At 35.4% G+C, this 24,261-nt stretch overlaps 4 protein-coding genes across 4 annotated transcripts; 2 read left to right on the top strand and 2 right to left on the bottom strand.

Annotated features, from left to right (window-relative positions):
• The first annotated feature begins 19 nt into the window (after window positions 1-19).
• LOC145598902 (uncharacterized) lies at window positions 20-755 on the top strand. Its single transcript, XM_081655304.1, has 2 exons — window positions 20-181; window positions 437-755. The coding sequence occupies exons 1-2, from the start codon at window positions 95-97 to the stop codon at window positions 752-754; spliced, it is 405 nt and encodes a 134-aa protein (XP_081511430.1). The 5' UTR covers window positions 20-94; the 3' UTR covers window position 755.
• Window positions 756-1,264: 509 nt separating this feature from the next.
• On the bottom strand, window positions 1,265-5,928 carry LOC145599356 (uncharacterized). Its single transcript, XM_081655750.1, has 2 exons — window positions 5,493-5,928; window positions 1,265-1,980 (listed from the first exon to the last, which is right to left on the bottom strand). Exons 1-2 carry the CDS (start codon window positions 5,739-5,741, stop codon window positions 1,744-1,746), a joined length of 486 nt encoding a protein of 161 aa, XP_081511876.1. The 5' UTR covers window positions 5,742-5,928; the 3' UTR covers window positions 1,265-1,743.
• Window positions 5,929-6,832: 904 nt separating this feature from the next.
• Window positions 6,833-13,995, bottom strand: LOC145597444 (AP-2 complex subunit mu). The gene is made up of 13 exons (XM_081653609.1): window positions 13,653-13,995; window positions 12,322-12,499; window positions 11,734-11,824; window positions 10,971-11,065; window positions 10,733-10,822; window positions 10,603-10,651; window positions 10,340-10,478; window positions 9,306-9,422; window positions 8,771-8,861; window positions 8,538-8,680; window positions 7,751-7,865; window positions 7,432-7,476; window positions 6,833-7,355 (listed from the first exon to the last, which is right to left on the bottom strand). Exons 1-13 carry the CDS (start codon window positions 13,733-13,735, stop codon window positions 7,275-7,277), a joined length of 1,317 nt encoding a protein of 438 aa, XP_081509735.1. The 5' UTR covers window positions 13,736-13,995; the 3' UTR covers window positions 6,833-7,274.
• Window positions 13,996-15,584: 1,589 nt separating this feature from the next.
• On the top strand, window positions 15,585-22,329 carry LOC145597686 (AT-hook motif nuclear-localized protein 8-like). Its single transcript, XM_081653920.1, has 5 exons — window positions 15,585-16,422; window positions 16,528-16,580; window positions 18,590-18,721; window positions 20,675-20,836; window positions 21,652-22,329. The coding sequence occupies exons 1-5, from the start codon at window positions 15,753-15,755 to the stop codon at window positions 21,928-21,930; spliced, it is 1,296 nt and encodes a 431-aa protein (XP_081510046.1). The 5' UTR covers window positions 15,585-15,752; the 3' UTR covers window positions 21,931-22,329.
• Window positions 22,330-24,261: the final 1,932 nt, after the last annotated feature.

Genomic DNA, 24,261 nt, shown 5'->3' with positions numbered 1-24,261 from the left:
ATAATAAAATATTTTGGGATCCAACGACAAACATAATCAAACTCAAAATTGCAGTTATTTTTATTTTGATTTGAAAAGCAAGAAATCTGTGAAGATGCAATCAGCAAAGCATAAGGTTAGCAACATGGCCAGCGCTGCTAAAGAGAAGATACAGGTCGCCAAGGCCAAAGTTGAAGAAGAGGTATCCGTTGTTTTTTAATTGCACCATTTTGAGTTTTAGGATTACCAATAAACAAAAGTTTTCTCTTGTTTGTCCCATTTGAAATCTTGTAAAATTTTATGGCAAATCAAAACATAGTTACGTGACATCTTGTTAAATTCGTTTCTCATTTTTGGTTTCCGACATGATCCCATGTAGTTTTTTACTATCACCCGTATGTATTACTTAAAGTTGTGAAATCTAACTGAAGATTTGAAATGGATTTTGAACTGGCAGGCACAGCAGGCGACAGCGAGGACAAAGGAGGAGAAAGAGATAGCGACGGAGTTGAGGAAAGTGAAGGAGGCAGAAGCCAAGGCGGATCTGCACAACTCGAAAGCGAAGCACACAGCAGAGAAACTAGATGCAAAACAACTAGGGCATCATTACCATATGCCTGGGGCTGGCATAGTTACTGGTGCTGACCATATACCTGTTAAAATTGGCAATCAGCAGGCTTATGGAGCAGCTGGCAATATACCCGGGACCGAAACCAGAACCACAACTACTACTCATAACCAAGTTCAACCTCCACACTACAATAAGCATCTCTAAGCTGGCTGGCCTATTTCGAACCCCATTTCGTTTTCTTTGTTTGATGTTTGTAGGATGTGGTTTTGTTTTATATTTCAGTAGCAGTGTGTTGTAAGAATGTTTGGAGAATGTTCATATATAATACGCAGGTTTTAGTACTGTCTAATTCAAGGCTCTTTGGAGTGAGTATATCACATTAGGAGTTGTTCTGCATCTTGTTACTAGTTGTTAGAATTCAGTAAACGCATATGTTTAGATATCATGGTGATCAGTCTGTTCACTTTGCACGCAGGCAATCTCACTTTAATACAGAGCATACCGCCTCCAACAAACACAATGCAACATTACAACAATTAAGTAGAGTACTTGCGTGCACAAAGCCAACTGTGCGTCTGTCTTAGCACAAGGGTGAGCGCAAGGCACATGGATGATGGATCTGCTCATTCGAATAGGCAATGAACAAGCATAGATTGAAAATAGGAAACTGCAAGGTTGCAGCTAAAAGAATAAAAATTTTATGAAGACAATTCCTAAATCAAATGCTTACATTTATTAGCCCAAAAAGAAAAAGAAAGCAGTAGTTAACTAAGGAGTATCACAAAAAGTGTGTAATTACTGAGCTTTTCTATGCAGTGAAAGGGTAGACTTCTGGTTTCTTACACTAATCTACGTTCCAAAAGACCAATAATCTTACAAGATTGGCAGAAACTGAATGTATACGCGTAATAAGTTTAAGCAGATCAATCTCGCTAACTAGCCCAGCCAGCCTACAATGTTCCTACACGATAAGGCCCACGCTAACGCCAGTTATATATAGATATAATCACAAACTCCCTGAAAAAAAGAAACATACAGCTAAATAGCAGGGAAACAAACATCTGTTGAGCATGAGGCAACATTTCGGCTCCTCCTTTTTCAGCAAAAAGCAGTCTTCAGTCAAGTTTATAGGCTCTATTTTTACCTCAATCAATCTTCTCCACATCAAGTAAGATTAAATACCCTGTTTACCTCTATACCCACAGCAACTGACCTTGATAGTCCACCAATTGTTGAAACTTGCCATCAGGAGTCATTTGCTGATTTTTAACTTTTACATGTCTTACATTGGCCTTCACTTGATACCTTGGGAATGATTTTGGCTGATCTTGCATGGTGTGTGACATTTCTCGTGAAACTTCATTGAAAAATTCATCTGCTACATCCCCATCTTCATCTATTCTCAGACGTGCTGCATACCATTTAAGACCCTGTGATTACAGTTAAACCTGTTAGTATAAGAACTTTAAGGAGCTGGAAATGCACACTTTGATATAATAGCGTAGTTATATCTATCTATATATAGTATTTATAAACCAAAAGCCAAACAATAACATGAGAACATCTATCAATAAGTCTATATATTGTACGAGCAATAAAACAAGTCATTGATGCAAGTTCTGTCATCTACATATTTTGTTTATGCTTAAAAATGCTACCTAGGATTACATGATACTCATACTGTGCGATAACAGCAAAGGTACCAAGTGCAAAGTACAAGCGGAGTAGCATGCTCTTGTAAATATTGCTCCACAGCTATAACAACTACCAAAAAACACACAATAGTTTATAATGGACTACATAAAATGATTGCCTGTCCTATTGGTCATCCACCCTGGGTGAAAACCTCATCAGTCATCACCAGGGGCACAGGTTGAAAGCCTCTAAGTGTTGAAGTAATTGCTAAGCTATATAAATGCAAGATTCTATGCCAATGATTTGGAAGAACTCAGACAAGCAGCTCAATTATATGTAACATAACACATCTGAGTGAGGTCTACAATAAGAACTACCAGTTCAATATTTCATTCTCCAAAAGGCACAGAAAGCTCTTCCTGCATCTTCTGCCCTGACAACCCGAGAAAGTAAGGTAGACATAAGATAATTGACAAACTTCTGTCATGTATATACAGCAAATTATATTGGCCAGACAATGTTACATCTATGGAACACTTCACAAATTTGGAGGCATATTATACTGCTGTGGCAAATGACCCCTCTCTCTCAAGACAAGATGGTTCTGCCCTCCTGCCATTTCCAATACACTACCTCAAGTTTATGGTGTCTAAATGCCTGCTACTGTGCTACACCTAGCTCATGAAAGAATGGGAAAGATACTGAGATGATATACACTTCTCATAATGAACTATAAGTTGATCTTAATCATGCAACGGTTTCAGCAAGGGTGCAAAAGGCAGAACCAGAAGAAAAAAATGAAAGAACTCCCCATCAAGCAAGGCAAAATTCAAACATTGATCTGATAGAGTTGCATGAAAAAAATTTATGGCTTTGCTCACTCCTAAGATCTAATTATATGAACAACTGAACTTACTTTCAATTCTAAAATGATATTGGTAATCTTATATGTATTGATTCAAGCTCATTGGGCCCAACCAAAACTCATCTAAACTAATTTTTCAAAATAAAATTATGTATTGGATAAAACAAACAATGGTGAAACTTTCCATACAAAAAAGAGGGCAACTAACTACAACCTATTAAGGAAAAAACCCCTTAGTATAATCACTGAAGAAAGCAGATACAATAAGAAAAAACATTAAAGCCAAATTCAGATATACATGACATCCTTTCATCAAATAACCAGTTTCCCACAAACAAAACTTGTTACATTGACACTACTCTGCCACAATCTCAACCCTCATTGTGCTCTATCTCAATTCACAATACTATGTTCAGACTTGATTGCAATATACTCAGGAACAGCTCTTAAACCTATAGGTGATGACATGTACAATACGAACCAGACCAAACACAGATAAATCTTCGCAGACCTTTAGCCGTGTATCGCATTAACTACACCCTAATTTCTAATGCAGTCATTTATCAAGAAAATTAACCAATTACAAAGTGTATAGCTATAATTATTGAATAGTTTCAGAAGAAAGATAGGTATAGGAGGGAAATTATACAACTCAAAATATCAGTAAACAAAGCAATTAAGGGAAAGAAGTATTATTGTACTCAAATCTTCACAGCTTTCTAAGTGATTCTACAACTCAAGAAAGAAAAGCCAACATGCTGCAATAGAAGATTGGAACAGACTACATCCCTGGACAAATTTGGCAACAACTATGACTCCATGAGAAGTCCCAAAGCAGAATATGCCAGGCATTTGATGATGGACAGTTCCCCACATATATCCCAATATCTTGAGATGACCTTAGGAAGAAAAAAAAAAAAAAAAAAAAGGTGCAGCAAATGAGGTGAAGAGTTCCACTAGATTCTCAGGGGGTGCAGAAAATAACTAAACTCTTCAATGCTAGGATAGGTTGACAAAGCTTAGGCAATAATCTACCAATAATGATTAAAACTACAAATATGAGATATTTCAAGATAGAGAATGGCAATCATCAGATGATGAGCAGTTCCTCACACAAATCATAATATCTAGTAATGGCCTGCAAAAGGACTAAATCATGACTCATGATTTACGTCAAAATTTAACCATATACATAATTCCTAATTCCAAAAAAAAAAAAAAAAGAGATATAAAAGCACTACTCTAAGTCTAAAGTAGGTTCACAAGGCTTCAAGGGATGAAAACAATTACAAGTATCCTAAATCCCAAGGCAACAAAAATCTAAAAACTATAGCCCTCGACATATGAAATCATGCACAATTTTACCTACAAAGTAGTATTGAAAAAACTCCAGATCACACCAAAGTGCTCAACTCTAACAACACAAAATTCTCAATGAATAAAAGGTGTATGCTTAGAATGAGTGCATGACAAGGTTCATAACAAAAGATAGAACCATATAAAGCAGAAACTAACTCTAGGTTCATTTGCTCACACCCTCAAGAGCGAGTAAAAGGGGGTTAGAAGCAATCCTTAAAAAAAAGCCAGTCCTCATCAACTTATACCTTTAAGCAACCATAACATATTCACTTTATGAAGGTGAACCCAGATACTACTAACCAAAACTAAACTTGTGCTCCACAACACCCATTGACAAAAAAACCGAGGTGATTGGCAAATACTTCTTCACCAAAGTTAATCTCCAAAAAAAGTTCCACTGTTCAAGTTCAACTAGGTAATCACACTGATAGCATAAATTTTCTTTCAAAACAAAATAGCCAACAAAAAGGTGAGAAATAAGCTTTTTAGAAAGTATGTATGATCTCTGCACCAAATGCCTTCTACAAGCCCAAAACCTATCACACCCACATACTTCAACCATTTCATACGGAAAAAAAAAATAGCTTTCCAAACTCGGTTGGATATCATTTATTAAATCATCGTAAGGGCACTGCTTGCAAACCCCACAAACTACTAATGATTCATGATAAAAGAGATTCCCGGTACTCTATTACTCGAAAGATGCAGGAAAAGCTTGGCATCATTCTATATGGGAGAATAAAAAATCAACTCAAGTCAAAGCATCCAACTTTATAACTCTTCATTACTAAATACACTAAGTCACTCTACTATCAGCAATTCAGCAGCAACTCCATATAACTATCTTCATCGAATAGACACTAAAGTTGTTATATTTCATAGCTTCCAAGCTAATTCTAATCCATTATTTACACAATGTCATAAACATGCTGCTCTAAAGATACATTTTGACACATTCACCAATAATTTCACAGCATATCACAATATTATACTGATCACATATCAATTATATCATACATAAATTTGTTCAAAAGAAATACAAAACCCAAAATAGATTAGCAAAAAAGGGATGAAATTGATGACCTGAACTCCACCATCTCCATTGCAAGGGACCAAAATAGGACCCGCAATAGGGCGTTCAACAGGAACTTGAACTGGAACACTGAATCCCCTACGAGGGCCAGTATGAATTGGGTCAACATTCATCCGATTGCGGCGAATATCGTCAGAATTATTCGGAATATTATTAGCATCATCATCTTCTTCCTTGGATTCATGCCCTTCATCTTTCGCTAACCCTAGAAATCCGGCGATCCTTTTCAAAAACCTCATTTATAAGAGATAGAAAGTCGCCGAGGTGCCGGCAACGGCGAAAATGGCGAGAGATTGAAGGGAATTTTTCTGGGTAACGAGAATTTAGGGGAATTTCAATGGATCGAGAGGAGAGAGAAGAGTGAAGATGATTGAATTTGGGGGTTATTTGATTGAATAAATACTTTAAAAAGGGGATTTTGTGAGTTTTGTGTGTGGGTTTGTCTTTAGTTTGTTGCTTTTTATAATCTTTGGGTTTGGGGATTATTAAAAGTTTAATTTATAGATTACACACTTTCAAATGTACTTTAAAGCAATGATTTTTACAAATTGGTGTTTAACCTTCCTAATTAAACTAACTTTTTTTTTTTTTTTGACGAATTCCTAATTAAACTTATTCATTGCATCTTTGTTGGAAAAAAGATAATTTGGAGCTTTGTATGTAATCTGAATTCTGGACTACTTTGTATCTGATCTCTAAACTAGTAGTAGAAGCGTACAGTATATGATGGATGTTAAGTATGCCCGTTCTTTTTTATCTCTTAAATTGTTGCTTCTTATCATGCGGGGTATAGGGTATTACATTATCAATGTGAATTTCACCAATACACCATTTTATGATTACATGACTAATGTGAATATGCATAGATGCTAAATCGAGAGACTTTTCAAAGCATAAAGTGATTTCGGCTAATAATCCTTTGATCTTCCGTACAACAGAATTGAATTCCGACTCGTAACCGAGTTTTTTGAGATTGTACCACAATCACAATTAAAATCGAAACTTCATCAGATTTCAATACTAGTTTTTGAACTATGACAAGTTACTTCTGTAGAATCAATACACAGCACAGATTTTCTGGTTATTTCTCCAACGTTGGGCATATTAGTGAAAAGTGAGACGAAGAGGTCAGTGAGGAATTTTGTGCAACTTCTGAAATGTAAGGAAAACAAATGGTTGTAATTCCATAAGATAGTCCGAATTATGTAGTATAATGTATATCGTCATAAGACAAAAACAATACTACGAGATATCTGCAAATATTGCACACAGCACTACAATACTAGCCAAAACGGTCCTTCAGTGAAACATGAATACTGCACAAAAAGCATAAATCTGAACCTCAAAGTGATCAAATTAAGCAATCAAATTCAATGTGGAGAGAATCTCCCCGTACACAGATACAAATTCAAAACTTTGCACTTCCCGTAACATAAATCTGAAAATTATTCTTTACATAAAAGACATCATTTTTCCACACTATAAAATGCAAATAATCATATCAACATACTATGCTATCAAAGACTGAATTACTAAAAATACAGGGGGGGGGGAAAGGATTTGACGATGATGCAAAGAAACAACATAATAAGCATTCCCGGAGAGCAACGCGCAGAAGATTAGCCAGACAAGGGACAACATGAACTTGAGAGTTACTATTGCCATGAATTAGTTTGGAACATCCAGCTGCTAAACTCCTGAAAATCTCTACAAAGCGCTCAAAGAAAAAAGTCTCCTTTGTGCCAAGTCCTACCGCCAACTTCAATTTGAATTTAACACCTAACCTCATAGGAACCAGCTTTTGTTATGTAGCGAACCCATTCAACAGTATTGTACCCACTTTTCTCCCATACCTGCAGTGACATGATGATGTGAGAAATTAATTGACAGATAATGATAGGTCAGAATAACTTGATCAAAGAAAAATACCTTGAGAAAACGAACACGTAACCCTGATGCTGTGAACATAGGAACCTGACAAAATAAATAATACACATCAAATTGGGTAAAATTATTTTAGTTCTAAATCCACACCAAGTGCACCATGAAGTCATATACTGTACGTCTGTACACATGCTTCACAGACAGTATGTTCAGCACAAATGAAGTCAAACATGAACACTTAGTTATCTCATTTAGACCTAAAAATACCTTATTTCAGAAAAAGGCATGCAATCTAACTATCTAAGGCCACATCTAAAAAAGAAAAAATGTACATCCAGCAACATTGCAACAGTAGAAGAGATACCTGAAATTCCATTTGAATTGGTGGCCTAGTCGAGGACTTTTTCTCCCCCATAGTAGAAATCAACTCTACCTCAGCACTTAAGGTTGACTCCGTCTGGCCAGGAAATTTTCTTATTCTGTTATCAAATTTCAAGAGTTACTACACAGCAGCAAGAAAAGTAAAGGAGGCACATCAAAAGGGGGAAACATAACAAAACATGTCCAACTTTTGAAAAATGAAACAATGATAAATTAAGAGTTAAGCATTGGATTTACTAACTATGAATATCCTCCCACAAATACAAGCCTATATCATAGTAATATCTGGTACAAAAGAACAAGGTTATCTTTGACTTATAATGCGTTATGGAAATGCTCATGAGCTCATTTAAATAAGTTGTGAAACTGCAATGATTAGCATAGCTGTTAAAGACACAGACAAATGATTTAATAACACATAAGATCTATATTCCCTCAAGCATCAGGATCTGTCATCTTTGCCTTGGAAAATTATACATTGTGCAAACAGAGCTCGACTCACAGTAAAAATAAGTCTATAAAAACCATAATTACAGAGTCTGTAGCACTCCACTCCTAAATTGCTGTTTTAGTAACCCCACTTTCAATATCCAAAATCTAAGATCACTTCCAGTTCAGAAGACGTCTTAAAAGGAATCAACTTTCATGTGTTAACAGAGATATATGCTGTACAAAGCACATGCACATGCAAATGCAAAATGCAAACAGATACAGGGATTAAAGCACTAATCGACAAGGTAAAATTGAAAAACTGGGAGGAAGAAACTCACTTCCAGACCAAGCTATCAATGCTTGGATTATACTTTGCTCTACCAGACGTCACTTGGAAACTTGTTTTAGCAGTTTGCTTGGGAACTGGTATTTTGATCACGACTCCAAGAGCAAACATCTTCGCTCCAAAGACACTCTTAACCTGATAATTACAACTTATAAGCAGATGTCACAAAAATACATATATAAGATTGATGCTCAGCTTCACAAGAGAAACTGAAACTGTACAAACCTTGACGTTCACTTCCATTCGTGTCCTACCCAATTCCTTGATTGTTGGTAATACTCGAAAGGGCAGGTTCACACCCTCAGTTATACGATATCTGAAATACCAGGAGCAGAGAATATTATAAAAGCAAGATTTGCACAAGCTAACGACTAGATGAAATTCCAGATGAACCTTTCAGGACAAAAGACAGAGTGGACCAGAGAGCCCAGAACATAAATAGAACAAATAGACAACAAACCATGCATCCTGGTGTATTAATCAATTGAACCGTAAAATTTAAGTATAGAACCATAAATATTAAGGTAACAAAATCATGGCAAACATGAGGTTCAACAACAAAAAAAAGACAAGCAGAGCAGTAGAGTGTAGACTTCATTAATTCAAATAACGAAATAGCATCAAATATTTCATTAATTTAAATTGGTCGCCTTGTAGAGTGAAGACTTCATTAATTCAAATAAAGAAATAGCATCTAATATTTCATACCAGCCAAACATAAGCCAAAAAAACCTATTCATTGAAATAGTTGTGAGCTTACTTCATTAATTCAAATTCACCATCTGGAGGGACAAAACTGACAGTCTTCTCTGAGTTGAACCTCGTCAAATTAACACATTGGTGGAAGGTTACATCATCCAGCTCAATTGTCTTCCCACTGAAAAATGGCAGCATAACAAGGATATCAGAAGTTAAATACAGCAAAATGCCAAAATCTGAGTCAAACCACACCAATTATGAAAACTGTACTGTGATAAGAGCTCAAAAGCAGAACTTATTAAGTACTTTGACAAATATAGGGCTCGATCTAGAGTCTTGAGGTACACAAACATTTTTACCCATGTGGATTCAATAGTTCCACATGGTGCCACAGACATGAATAACAAACTATCATAACTGTTATGCTAAATATTTACTGTAGGATTATGCCTACAGGACACTCAGCCATACAGGATTGTCAATGCTCTCCCACAACAATATATGTACAGCTCTGCAATTAAACCTTAGAAAGACCCAATTTGGAAAACAAAAAAGCAAGACTAATTGATAATTGTCTATCCATAAATGAAAAATTTAATACACAAGAGCTATGAGTAGGACCAAAGCTTATGCAAGACCTATAAGAAGAATGAGCAAAGGAACGCTTCTAAAATCAAATGAAGGAATTCACACATTTCTTTCATCAAGTTTGCCAACACACAAGTTCAACAATTAAATCTCTAATTATCACAGTAAAAACTATAAAAAGCTAATATTATGAAACTATACATTAAGACGATTCTAACATTATCCCACATGACTATGTTTTATCAATATTTATAAATCACAAAAGCTATTAAAGTGGAATTTGTGAATAGTGTCAAAATTTGTCAGCTAAAAAAGACCAAGAGAAGTAATAAAATTTTATGGCAAATATGGTATGTTGTAACAGAAATTTCTAACAAGAGACCAATCTAGCATAAGATCGGCCAAGGGGTGAAAAAAGTTAATACAGAAAATAGTTATTGAGAGTGAAAATTAACTGAAATATCAGGCAGATAAATGATAAGAAAGAAGACTGATTGAAGAAGCTACCTTTTTGCTGGACGTGCTTTCAACTGTGACTCTTTTTCAAGACCAATTTTATCATTTAATCCCAGCTTCAAATCAGGCATTCCAGAGAGAAAGCACTTCATAAGAATCTTTCCAGTAACATCACAACGCAGCACGCTACCTGTAAAAATCAATAAGCATTACAAAACACTACACAATCAGACACTGGCAAAAAAAAACCCAATCCCAAACATACACATAAGAGGGAGGGGGGGGGGGGGGGGGGGGAAGAAACCCTGACCCACCTTTTGAAGACATAAGAAGATTGACACTTTCTACAATATCTAGGAACACCTGCACAGGAATGCTTAAAATAATTAAACAGTGGACTACAATAGTAATACTTAACACACTGACAAGACAAACTTATATCACCTCATTCTTTTTGTACATGAGACCTTCTCTTCTCCAGCCAACAGCACCTGTAACTTGCAACGTTGCATTTGGCACTGGTTTATCGGCAGGCTAGATTGTATGGGAACAACAGAAAACAAAGAGCAAACAAGAAAAATAAAAATTAACACAACATCTAGAAATCTTCATAAGCCTATGTCAAAGGCAAAATTCAAACATAACAATCATATGATATTATCAAACAAATAAAAATACATACCTTCGATGAGAATGGTGAACGTACTCCCTCCTGAGTGATGTAAAGCTTCAAAATTTCAGGCGAAAGATTTTGTGGGTAACCGAAATCCATAATTTCTGCGATATAGAAAATATCAGAACATAATAGTATAAATGAACTTTGTATATAGGAACAGGTGACGGCAACACCATAAAAAGACAGCACAAGGCAAGATGATTTTGCAAAAATTCAATGAGCAAACCAGTGTATAAAGACAGAAATATGAGCACGGGAATGCATTCATATCTACAACATGCATCCCACCCTCCACCATGCTTAAGTTGACTTGTGAAGGTACTAATGAGAACCTATGCAATACACCGCTGCTCTAATTACTAGCTTGGTAACATAGTACCTATAATCATATTCATGAGCATTGCTAAATCTTCCTATTCTAGTTTCAATGAAGTCATAGACTATAGCATCAAAAACAGTGTCCAGCAAATATTTCACAGTGCTACATCTCTGAATAGAATCCACAACTCTTGCACTCCCTACCACTTCCCCCAAAAATGGAAATAAAAGAAGACCAACTATACATTTATTTTTAATTAACATGAATAAAATACCGTGTTATTACATGTTTCTTGTTTTACATTCATGCCTAATCACTTCTATATCATTTTTGGTATTAGAGATACATACTGCATGATAACATACATAATTCATGTGTTAGACACAATGAACAATAAGAGCAAATTCAGATAGGTCTGTAAAAAATAATTACAGAATATGCATTACGTACCATCTAGCAACTCGTATATGAGGACAAAATTATTACGAATAGCATCTTCATCAAATTGTCCGCCAAAATATGATTTGAAAAGATTCACAGCCTGCAGAGAGTTGAAAATTCATAATTAGCCAACTTTATCACTAAAATTACTTATCAAGCAATTAAGCCAAATCTTCATCTTTTTTAGTATTTTGCTTTTTTTCAAAGTAGTGTCCTACTTCAACTAATCATAGCATCTAGCTAACAAGGTGAAGGGTCAAGTCAAATGCTATATGTTAAGACTTGTGAGATAGCATGACTAATTTCACGAGAAAGCCTGAATCCATTTACAATCAGCATTCATGAGCTTTTCAACAAATAGAAGGCAGCTGGTGTTTTCAGGATGAACCTGTATCTATTTACAATCAGAATGAGTAAGAGAACTATGATTCATGATGATGCCGTTGAGTTAGTAGTAGCTTCAGGAAGGTTGGCTGGATAGATAATTAGGGAAGAAAGAGGGTAGAATCAAATAAAGGAGAGTGATATATGAAGGACAACTCTATGAAAATCCATCATCAGGGAGAACCTAGTCCCAAAAAAAAAACAAAGAATTACCTCAACAACAAACTTGAAAGCACAAGCAACATTAGCATTGCTGCTGACAACAATTACAATGTACACGTTGCTGATTCTCATATAAAGGAAGGAGCAGCCTCCTATTTGCCTCACAGGACAAGTACCGAGTTCCTTCGTTTGCATAATATGCATTCGAAATGCATCAACCATGTTGCCCCTATTATCAAAAATATAAACAGCTTATAGTCGTTCACAAAATGCAGCAAGGAGAAACAACACAAAAGCCTCACTCTTCAGATCAATAGTGAGTTTGCATACTCCAATTTTACAAAAAAAAAGAGACTAAAAGTTGATGAATAACAACACTTCTTTATTTCATTATCTCTTGAGTCTTGTTGTAGTTAAAAACATTATTTTAAGAAGGGGGGTGGGGAGAGGGGAGAGGGGGGGGGGGGGGGGGGGGAGGTGGGTTTACAGTAACACACAATAATTACTCTAAGGGGTTGACGCTACTGGTTAGCCCTATACGGAAAGCAGCATAATTCACTTTATTTTACCCTCATTTGAACCAACAACTATGAACCTACATCCCCCCCCCCCTTTTCTCGCTGAAATACTACTATCCATTTCTTCCAAACCAGGCACACCCTCTCAGTCACTACTATGATTTAGTCTTATTACTTATTTGACACAAAATAACGAATGCAGAATGCCTACATGACGGCATGAGTCAGACTGGTGATAATGAAGTAATGAGAGATATGAGCAAGTATGTCTGTTCTGATTAAAAAATTACTACAGTATTAATCTCCAGCTCTCGTCACTCCAGAACTTCATCATTAGCCCAAGTACAAAACACATGAAGAAGCTTTTAAAACGGATAGTCCAGTTCTGTACTTATCCATCGATAGCTACCCAGCAACAAATAAGCAACTTCTTAAACAAAACTCGATTCATTGATCGGCATTGTCTCAAATTACTACGCGGTACTGCTAGCCCAGCCCACCATCAACAGACAAGGCATGTACAATTGTACATCCACATCCACTTCGATTCAACCCTATTGTTTTATTCAACAACTCCATGCAATTTACTAAACAGCAATCTACAATTGTAATTTCAGCTTCTAAATCGGCAAAACCACACCCATCACTCGAAATCAAGTAGATCAACACCATCACCGGCATAAATCAACCAAAAAAGGGGCAACAATTCAAGCATTTAAACTAACAATCGAACTACTCCACCAATTAAGTTGAACAAATCACATATAAGTCAAATTAAACTTCAAATATCACCAAATACACAAATTTAATATCAAATTTACTTTCAATTAAGGCAATTAAATAGAAAATGATAGAAAAATTTACCCGACATCGTCGCGATAGAGGCGATTGATAAGAACATCACCACGAAGATTCAAGAAGTAGATTGCAGAAGCTGCCACCGGCATATTTGAACCAGTGGATCTAAAATTCACCAAGAATATTCAAACCCTAAAAATGAACTTCGAAAAATCGATCGCAGAAATGTAGCCGAGATCTAGGGTTTCCAATTCCCCAAAATTTAAGTATTGATTATCGATTCAAATGTGAGGAATTAAATTTGAAATTTGCATATTTTGGGAAATTATAAGAACATTTTTTTATGATAAAATTGAGCTGGAGAATGAGAAAAAGGTCAGAAATACAGAAAGGTCATAGTGATAATAAAAGTGGAACAATGAGAAAAATAGAAGTTTCGATCACAAATTCACAACTCACAAGGGGGTTGGTGACTTGGTGCAATGCAATAAAATTTAAAATGTTGTGTATTTTTTGCCAATTTTTTACTTTTTCTTTTAAGTTTTTCCCCTTTTTGATTTTCGAGTATCATTAGTTTTAAGAATTTGGAATAGAGTTTTGTTAAGTATTTTTCAAATTTTTTTTCATAAACAAAAAAAAAAAACAGTTTTCAAACATGATAAGAGTTAATAATTGGTAAGATAGTGATTTATATGTGTTTCATCGTATTTAGTTTTTACCTATTCTTAGTATTGAAAAGATGGTGTATATTGCTACACAATTACACATATCTTGATGATATCTCATGTTAAAATTAAATTATAAAAGTGTTTGAAAAATGAAAATAGTATAGCTACACTTAATTAGTAATGAAATGGTTGATCATACGATGTAAATTTCGTGTAATGTAAAATTTCATACAAGTTCATATTCTCATTTAGCTTTTGCCAATTGAACACCATCTTACTTCAACTTTTTAGAACATTCAAATTTTATGTAATTTTTCATCTAAATTAAATATTACGGAGTAGTACTTATTTGTTATTAAATGGTGTGTTTGGTTAGACATATCGCATTGGAGATACCAAGAATATTATGATACTAATGTTTGGTGGTGAGTATAGTACCCCGAAACTTGAGAAGACTGGCTTACATTGTTCACAGTCCCTTATATTACACAAATAAGTTAGCCTAGAATGTCCAACACATATAATGACAATATGACATATACAAAGTAAATTACTAAGATTTTAGTTGGTTTATGTGACCCTTTCTTCAATTTCATATTATGTTTTTCGTTTTTTTGTGCCTCTAAGATTGCACCAATATATGAATCTAGATAACAAATAGTCATTGGTCTAATGGTAAAAATTGAATCTCATAACCTTACGTTGGGCACCTTAGGAATGAGGATTCCTAACATTCATCTCCACGCTCATAAAGAGTCTTGCTAATTTGAGTTTGGTTGACCTGTGTGGCTGTGTGAGATTTTGGTTTGATAAGATAATTTTTCCTTACCTAATCCAAGTACATTAAATACAATGAGAGAGCTACTTGTAATTGATTACAACTAATAGTTATATTAAGTGCTAACATTTAATATTTAATGCTTTATTTTGTACTAGGAGTAATTTCTTATTGATGATGAGAGGCTATCACATATAATCTACAAAAGTTAAACAACTTTACAAGCCAACTCAAGCAACACTCACATATCAACCTGTTCACCTTAAATAATACCCTATATATTCCGTAACGGGCTAACGGCGTAACATATAAAATTATACGACGTTTAAAATTTACTCCGCAAAATCAGAAAATTTAAATCAATTAAGTAGGACCAATAAAAAAAAGGTAAAAAAGACGGTGGGAAAGAAATAGGAAAAGAAAAGCAAGCAAGCAAAAGAAAAAGATAGAGAGAAACCCAAAAAAAAAAAAAAAAAAAAAAAAAAAGCAACATATAAAACCCTAAATATCCAAAAACCCTTTTTTCACAGATAGCAGTAGCACACTAATAAATTCCAAATTTCCGGCTTCCCCTTTTCCCCAAATTCTCCCCCACCGCACCTGAATTTCTTCAATTTCTTCTTCTCTTTTCTGGGTAATCTCAGTTATCTTCAAAAACCCACCAAAAACCCGTGATTTTGCTGCTGTATCTTTGATTGTAGCAAGGTTAATTGTACAAAAATGGAGCCTCGTGGGCCCTCTGCGCCACCATCCCACCATCACCAACACCACCAGCAAGCGGCGCATCAGCAGCAGCACCACCAGCAGCATCACCAGCATCAGCATCAGCACCACCAGCATCACCATCATCAGCCGCCGCCGCAACCACCACCTGGGATGATGATGCAACACCATCAACAACATCATCATCACCCTTCTTCGAATTCTTATCAAAGTCCCAATTCAAACCAACCCCCACCTCAAATGATCGCAACCCCAAATACATCTTCTTCTATGATGCAAAACAACAGGTTTCCGTTCAATTCACAAGTTGTTACAGCTACCCCACCTCCGTCGAAGAACCCTGGTGAACCCCTAAATTCACCTTATTCTGGAGATGGGTCTTCTGGGATGAGGCAATCTGGGTTCGGGGTTGATCCGAATTCGTCGGGTTCGCAGAAGAAGAAGAGGGGTAGACCAAGAAAGTACTCCCCTGATGGTGGGGGGAGTAACATTGCTTTGGCATTGGCTCCTACTCCACTGTCTTCTTCAGTTATGGGAAGTGGAGGTGGGGTTGCTGCTGGTGGGGGGCAGGCGGATTCCAGTGGGACTGCTCCGTCCTCGGATAATCCGTCTAAGCGGCATCGCGGCCGGCCCCCCGGGTCTAGTAAGAAACAATTGGATGCTTTAGGTGCGTTCTTGTTAGTTTTGAGTTATGTTGTTATAATGTGGTATTGTTAATGTGAGATTTTGATGATTGTCACTTGTTTGATCCTTTGTTTTTGCTTCTGGGCAGGTAACTGTGGGGTTGGTTTTACGCCGCACGTTATCTTGGTGAACTCCGGGGAGGTATGTGTGACACTTGATAAATGGTAATTTGGGTGTCATTATTGAACTGTGATCTGAATTGTTGATTGTTAAATGTGTTGTTAATCATGGTAATGTGGTATACTTGCTCTTGTTTTCTATGCGTCTTGTGCCCTTTATGAACATATTTAATGTAAATGGCTCACTTAGTTTGAGTTAATTAATATTATATGGAAATGAGTAAATGACAGTGATATATGTGCAAGGAAATGTTACCATATCTAATTATAAATCTGTCTTCTTTCTCATGTATAAAGTATGTGCTGAATGTCTGAATGTATAAGGCTTAATTGTTAGAATCTTACTATAGTTGTTAGCTATAAAATGTGTAGAGAGGACTGTATAGCAAAAATTAGCATAATCATTATACTCAACTACTCAAGTGAAGTCTAATAGGTAGCCTTAAACTCAATCCCCACTACTTCCGATTCCTTTTAATTGCTATGCTTGAAGCCTTCCTTAGTCTGCTTCAAATTTCATACATTCAAAGTGTATATTGAAAACATTTCTATAAACTACTCTTTCAATCCCGCAAAAAGTTGCCTATTTTATTTGGCCATTTGGGCACATAGATAAGGAAATGCAGTTTGGTGGGCCATTGAGTAAATGAAGATAGAAAAACTAATTGAAGTATGAGTGAAATGCAGTTTTTTTTTTTTTTTTTTCATTCTTTTTTGAAGAGAGGGAGAATGTGGACATTGTAAAAGAAAAAAAAAAGAAAGAATTGGTCATAGTTTTAATTGAACGGACCTAAACCTTAAAAGAAATTGGACAATCCTTTGGAAGTTTGGGACATACTAAAATGGAAATTGGGTGATCGGGACAGGGGGTTGGAGTTAGAATACTATTTACTAGTCTTTCCTACCCCACATCATTTCATTGTGTTTTTGTTTGGGGTTTTTAGCGTTGTTTTGCACTTCCTTTATTTCAAAATATAAGGTGACTAAGCTGTATAGACATAAGTTATCTTACCCTGCCTTAGGTTAGAACTTTTTTAGAGACATTGTGAATTAAGATAATGCTGATATTGATGCTATATGTACTCTTCATTTTCTTTTGCATGTTTAAAAGTCTGTGTCTATATACCAAGTTCCACGTCTTGTGATGATGGATGAATAGGTTGCTTGGTTGGTCCAGGTTTTATATTAATTTAGAAAAAATAATAGTATCCAGAAATTTGCCTTCCAAGCAAGTCTTTCCAAGGGGCCTTCTCAAAAAATGGTAGAGGTACCGTTTATTTTGGGTTATTTGGCTGAAAATTATGAGCTCATTAAGAGTATTTGTTGATTTCTAATGTGCAAACGTGCTGTATAGTCAAAGATAGCTCCATTGAATGGGTTATTCTTTAGGTGATCTCTTTTTGCTGTGTTTAACTGTATCTATCAATTGAGGTTATACTGGCTGTTTGTTCAGTTCTTCTAAATGTCCACATTGTTTAATAGCGTTTGTTCTCTCTCTTGGTGTTTCAAATTGTTTGTCCTAAATGCTGACTATCACTCTATGCCAATATGCCATTAATGCATTGCTACTAAAAGGTATTCCTATTGAGTATTTTCCATTTTACTTTATTTTTAGAAGAGCCCATTAGGATAAGCATAATAAAACTAAGGCATTAGTTGATTTTTGTACTCAATGTACTAATTCTAGATTTCTAGTACACCAGTCTATTTAAATCTGGGATTATGTTCATGGTTTGTTATCTATAATTTACTCAATTTCGCAAGGACACAAACTTTATTGATTACATGTATTCATCTGCAACATTTACATGAAAATTTATGTTGTTGGATGGCATCTATTAAGCATGTTTGCTCTTTCATAGAAAACAGCTGCTACAGAAGTAATGATGATTTTAGGATGCTTCACTCAGCGGAAGCCACAATAACTTATGGATTTGGTTTGTCCAAAATGGACTACTGCTTGAACAGAAGCAATGCTTATCTTTGGTACTATATATTTATTGTACCATTTTTGTTATTTTTCAATCACAGGACATTGCATCCAAGATTGTAGCCTTTTCCAAGCAGGGACCGCGTACAGTTTGTGTGCTTTCTGCAAATGGCTCCGTCTGCAATGTGAGCCTTCGACAGCCTGCAATGTCTGGAGGCGTTGTGAACTATGAGGTGTGCGTTGATTTTTTTTTTTTCCTTTTTCTTTTTCCCTATATAAAAGCTTATGCACTTCCATGTTGTGATATATTTCTTCTCATTTTAAGTAGCTGTCATATGGCTCCTATCTGAAACTTTGACCTCTTGTGGTTCTTAACGAATTTGCTTAAAAAATTGGATTTTGAAGTAAATTATTAGTAAGTGTTGGTATTTTTTAGTATCTTAGACTTTAGCAAGCATAGTAATTCAAGTTAAGTATTTATTGTCTTGGATTGTTGATCATTTTGACATAGTGAAGAAAGTTTGATTCCATTATTGAATTTAATTACATCTTGTTCATATACCTGTGCTGAACTTCTATCTTCTATTGCTGGTGCATTGTTGTGGCATATTTATGATGCCATGGTGGCCTTGAATGAATTTGAGATATTCTTTTTTGTCTATCTATTTTAGGCTAAGGTTTATGCTCCTCATTTAGCAAGTTAGCATTCTTGATACGGAGTAGTTTTCTCACACACGATATATCTTCCCTTTATCCTCTTCCAGTCCCTCTTTCAGTATTTCTTTGATTTTGGGGTAATTTTTAGAGGAAGATGGCTTTTAATCAACATTTGTCTCTTTCTTTAGCTTTGCTGGAGTATTCCCTTGGTCAATGTTCAGTGTCTTGTAATCTTGTATTCTAAAGTTCAAGGTTTTTATGTTCTATGGAGGTCTTTTATGTGTCTGGGATCTATTTGAATTCGGGTACAAATTAGAAAGTTTGTTGCAGAGTGGCTCTTGGCTGGCCTTTTGAATTTAAAGAAGTAACACTTTGGTCTTCTCTCTTATCATTTTGCTCACTTTGGAAGTTGTAAGGTTCCCTACCCATTCTAAAAGAAAAAAAAAAGGCATATCTAATAAATTGAGATGAACTTTGGTAAAATTTGTAGTTAAGGACGAACTTTGACAACTATGTAAGGGTCAATTAACTCCTTTTAAAGGATGGAATTTTACAGTGAAGCTAGTAAACAGAGATTGAATTGAAATTTCCTATTTTTCTTCTTATCTCTTATGGAACCTTCTTGGAATCCCAAAACATTAATCATGGAATGATTGTGAACTGATATGCAAAGTGAATTTACGTTCTTTGTGATATTTTGCTGCACGAATATATGTTGTTGTGCCTTACCCTTTTTACATGCTTGAACCTTTATTTCTTTTAAGTTAAATGTATTCAGAAGCATTTATATCTCTATATGATCCATTACGCACAAGTGTTTATTTTTTTTTTGGATAAAATACCGCTGTGGTCAAGACATTTTCTTCTTGTATTTCAAGAGCTTTATACTTAGTATCTTTGAAGCTTTTACATATTTTTATGTGTAGAATTCTTTTAATTTTTATTTAATTTATACTAATGGGCTGAGAAGATTAAAGAAGTACTGCAATGAAGAGATTTTTTGGCATAATTTGCCTAGTATGTAAATCTTGGATGTCAAAACAAAATTTTTAGCATTATAGGTGTCAAGTGATCACTGATCAGTCAGGCACGTGGATATTTTTTCTTCACTCTTGATTACAATTTTTGTTAAATTACTCAAATTCAGGATTTAAATTTGATTTACACTCTTGATTACTGCTAAGTCATGGTTTAGCAGAATTTACAATTAATTAAGGCATATTGCTCCATTTTACTTAGATCTATGAGTATGTAAAAAACTGGTTTTCACCCATCATAGACATCCTGACCTGCTTGAAGATTTTCATACTGATAATCATCTGGGTTCTTGATTTAAATATCTTTGTATATCCTTCTGATATTAATTATTTTGCACTTAATTACATTGTTTAGACTCCTCTCTTGGGGAAATTTTTATATTTTTTAGATAGGATTAATATTCTCACACTTTATGCTGGTATGTTTATTGCTTGTTTTGGGGTGCATTTTCCATTTCTCTTACTCATGTAGTTGTGATACATGTGTTGCAGGGACGGTTTGAAATTATTTCTCTGTCAGGTTCATTCCTGTTCTCAGAGAATACTGGTGGCCAAGTGCGATCAGGTGGCTTGAGTGTATCTCTGGCTGGCTCAGATGGCCGAGTGTTAGGTGGTAGTGTTGCCGGGATGCTGATGGCTGCCTCTCCTGTTCAGGTAGCATTCTTTTATCTCTGTCATGTTCATTGTTCTTCCTACTCCCTCTGTTTCAAAATAAATGCCCAAGTTTGACTGGCACATTTGTCAATGCAGAAGTTTAACCAATAATATCTTTAATTGATATTCAGAAACTATACACTAAGACGATTTTAACAAGTCCTCACGTCTCTTATATAAAGCACAAACATTGGTACAAGCGTTGTATGCAAAAGTTAAACTGCGGTATTTATTATGAAACTGAGGGTGTACATTTCTGTGTATATTAGTTGGCTAATTGCTTGTGCCTGTGTGTGAATTGTACCTTGTGTCTACATGATAATATTCACATTCTTCTTACCATGTGAAGTTTAGTTCAATGCTTGAAGATAATACGAAGTGTTAATTAGCCTTATAACCTATTGTATATTTTAACACCTTTTGGTTCAAATTTTCCTTCAGTGCAAGAAGTTTGATAATGCCTATAATTATTATGTAACAGTTGCACTCTCTCATAAAGTTGTGGTGACTGCTTAACATCATATTGTAGGACCAAGTAGGCAAGTAGTTTTCCTATCTTGCCATGCTAGGTTGCAACGGTATTCGAATTGATATGCCGTGTCAGATATATCCCCTCTTATACTTCTCTTTTCTTTGAGGGGAGAGATTCTTGTGGATGCACCATCTTCTGTCATTTCAACTTCAGAAATTTTGTGTTTGTCAACATCCCGGGGGGGTTAAAATTATAGTGATATACCATTTCTTGTGTGTTCATATGTTGTCGAGCATTTGGGGAAATTCATTTTTATGCATCCTAACTCAAAAGCTATTGTCAGATAATTGTGGGTAGCTTCATTGCAAATGGGAAAAAGACAAAGTACATGCCCTCAGTTCCTCACTCTAATGTGTTGAACTTTGCTACACCAGCACTGCCGGCTGCTGAAAGTCCCCCCTCACAGGAGGTTTCAAGTGATGGATCTGAGGAGAATGGTAGTAATCACATTGACAGGACCATGGGATCCTATGGAAATTCCAATCACCCCATGCATAATATGCAAATGTATACACCTATGGGCTGGGGGCCTAACTCCGGTTCAAAGATGCTTCAAAACTAGAGCGCTGATTGTCTTCTTGGTGTTCCAAGGCTGATTTCAGATTCTAACAGGCAGAGTCTAAAGCATATATCCTAGATTAGCTTTTCTTACTGGCTTTACCTCAGTCTTCTTTTATCTGTTAATTATATTTAGGTGATTTCGTGTCTTCTCCCCCTCCCTCCCTCCCCCACCTTTCGTTGTAGGTAAATTAAATTATCACCCTGGTGTTAAAGCTGAGTTTTTCAAACCCTCTTTGGCATCGTTTGCACATAGTCATCAGTATGAGATTGAATTTATGTTATCCAATCTGATGCGACCATGGGTTCCTGACTCGAAATGTAGAACTTTTCTTAGGAATGATTTTGTGTAACATGGGTTTCAAAGTTGAATTTGATTTGGAGTGTTGGATGTTTTGTGCAAGTGTTATCAGGTCCCAATTGCGATCCCTCAAAGGTCAAAACCTTTACATTATTCTTATTGCTTTCATTTTTTTGGGTGTTATAGACCCACCAAAATGACTTTTGAAATGAAATAAATTATGTAAAGATCTGCCAGAAAGTTTCCATAAGTCTAAGATAACAACCAATAAAAATGATGATAATACAAGTTGCAAAAGATGTCTATTTCATTGATGAAAACAGGTTGGCAAGTTGCCATGTTCTGGATTAGTGAATGGACCGTGGGCTATAATTAGGAGTTTTGGGCATACTTGGCACTTGCAAATGAGAGGTGTAGTGGTGTACACAACTTTGAGCAAATCTTGGTTGACATTGTCTCACAAGTTTTACTCGTCTTATAGCTGCCCACACCTCACAGGGTCATGTAGTAGCTCGAAATGAGGGTGTAACCACTCGATCGCGTACCACATAATTTTGTAGATCACCTCATAAGCTCATCACTCAACCATTTTCCTCTTGTTATTCTTATTCCAAGCGTGCTTTTAATGTGAAAAGTTACCTCTATTATAAATACTCTGTAATTACTTTTATTTTGCAAAAACCATTACCATCAAAGTAACTTCTTAGGTTTTATTTTATTTATTTTTTATTTTTAAAATTCATCACTAGCAATTTTTATGTTTTATATTGTAAAAGAATATTAATGATCAAATTTGTGTGTTGATAATCATTAAAGTCCTACTATTGAAAACAGAAAAAACACAATTGAGGAGACCATGCAATTTGATTTTTTTTTTTCCCTTTCCCTTGTGAACACTGTCAAATTATTCCTAATATTAGCTTAGAATCCACGTATATTTATGTACCAACCCTGTGAAGTAGAATATACATGTAGAAAGAAACTAGTCTACTTATTTGTTTCTATATAGAGAAATCACGAAGATATGAAGGTCAAGATGAAACTTAACTTCAGGTAAACTTCACAAAAACTCAAGAACAGGTATATATATTTTGACCTTACATAATACCTACTTAATTAACAGATAATTTGATGATAATTGGGCTTCGTTGGTAACCTTGGTCGGCTAAGCTGTCATAACGCGTACAATATTAGAATTTGTATGTTAGTAGGTGATTTATCAACTACCTTAACTTAGCTTAGCTTGTTTGTCTCAAGCTAAGTGCCCAAGTGTGACATTGACATGCATTATTAAGCCAACTCAATTATTTGTTGAGGTGCACCATGACTAATTGACCATTATTAACCAACTCAACCATATCTAATAGTATCTGTTGGGAAACTGTATGACGGAGAGGGTTTGGGAAGGTTTAATCTGGGACCGGGTTTGCCGAACCCGTGTCTAAGAGTACATGTTGAGAAACTGTATGGCGGAGATGGTTCAGGAGGGTTTAATCTGACACCGGGAATGAAAAATGCCTTACCACCTAACCTACCAAAATCATCAATGTGGACAATTAGTTAGCTTATACTTAGATTAGGAGTTGTATTACTCGTATATTTAAGCATGCCAAAAATGCATGTATAAAATACAATAATACTTTAGATTGATGAGTAACGTCATACGTATGTCTATTCGTGGATAAGGATACACCTTGATGGACCATGTTTTCTACTATCAATTTTGGAAGGTTTTTCACTTTTTCTCCTCTACCCTTTTTGAAGTAGGTTTCTTTTCATTATTACCTTCTTGAAAATCAACTATGTTAAGTTTGTACAAAGCACCTTATCTAACATACCTTTGAATTTGGAACATTTTGAACATATTCTAAACCGATAAGGTTGACAAGCGTTGATATTTATGAGTCATATAAAATCACAAAAGGTGACTTAGCAAATTGAAATCATCTACTCTTTTAAACTTGTATTTAGATGACTGATAGTCTATTTTAAAGTTAATATAACGTCATAATTAGATCTTGTGATGCATCCACT

The sequence above is a fragment of the Chenopodium album genome, chromosome 20, assembly GCF_948465745.1.
Source record: "Chenopodium album chromosome 20, dcCheAlbu1.1, whole genome shotgun sequence".
Classification (NCBI taxonomy): Eukaryota; Viridiplantae; Streptophyta; class Magnoliopsida; order Caryophyllales; family Amaranthaceae; genus Chenopodium; species Chenopodium album.
This window is presented reverse-complemented; position numbering and strand designations above follow the sequence as displayed.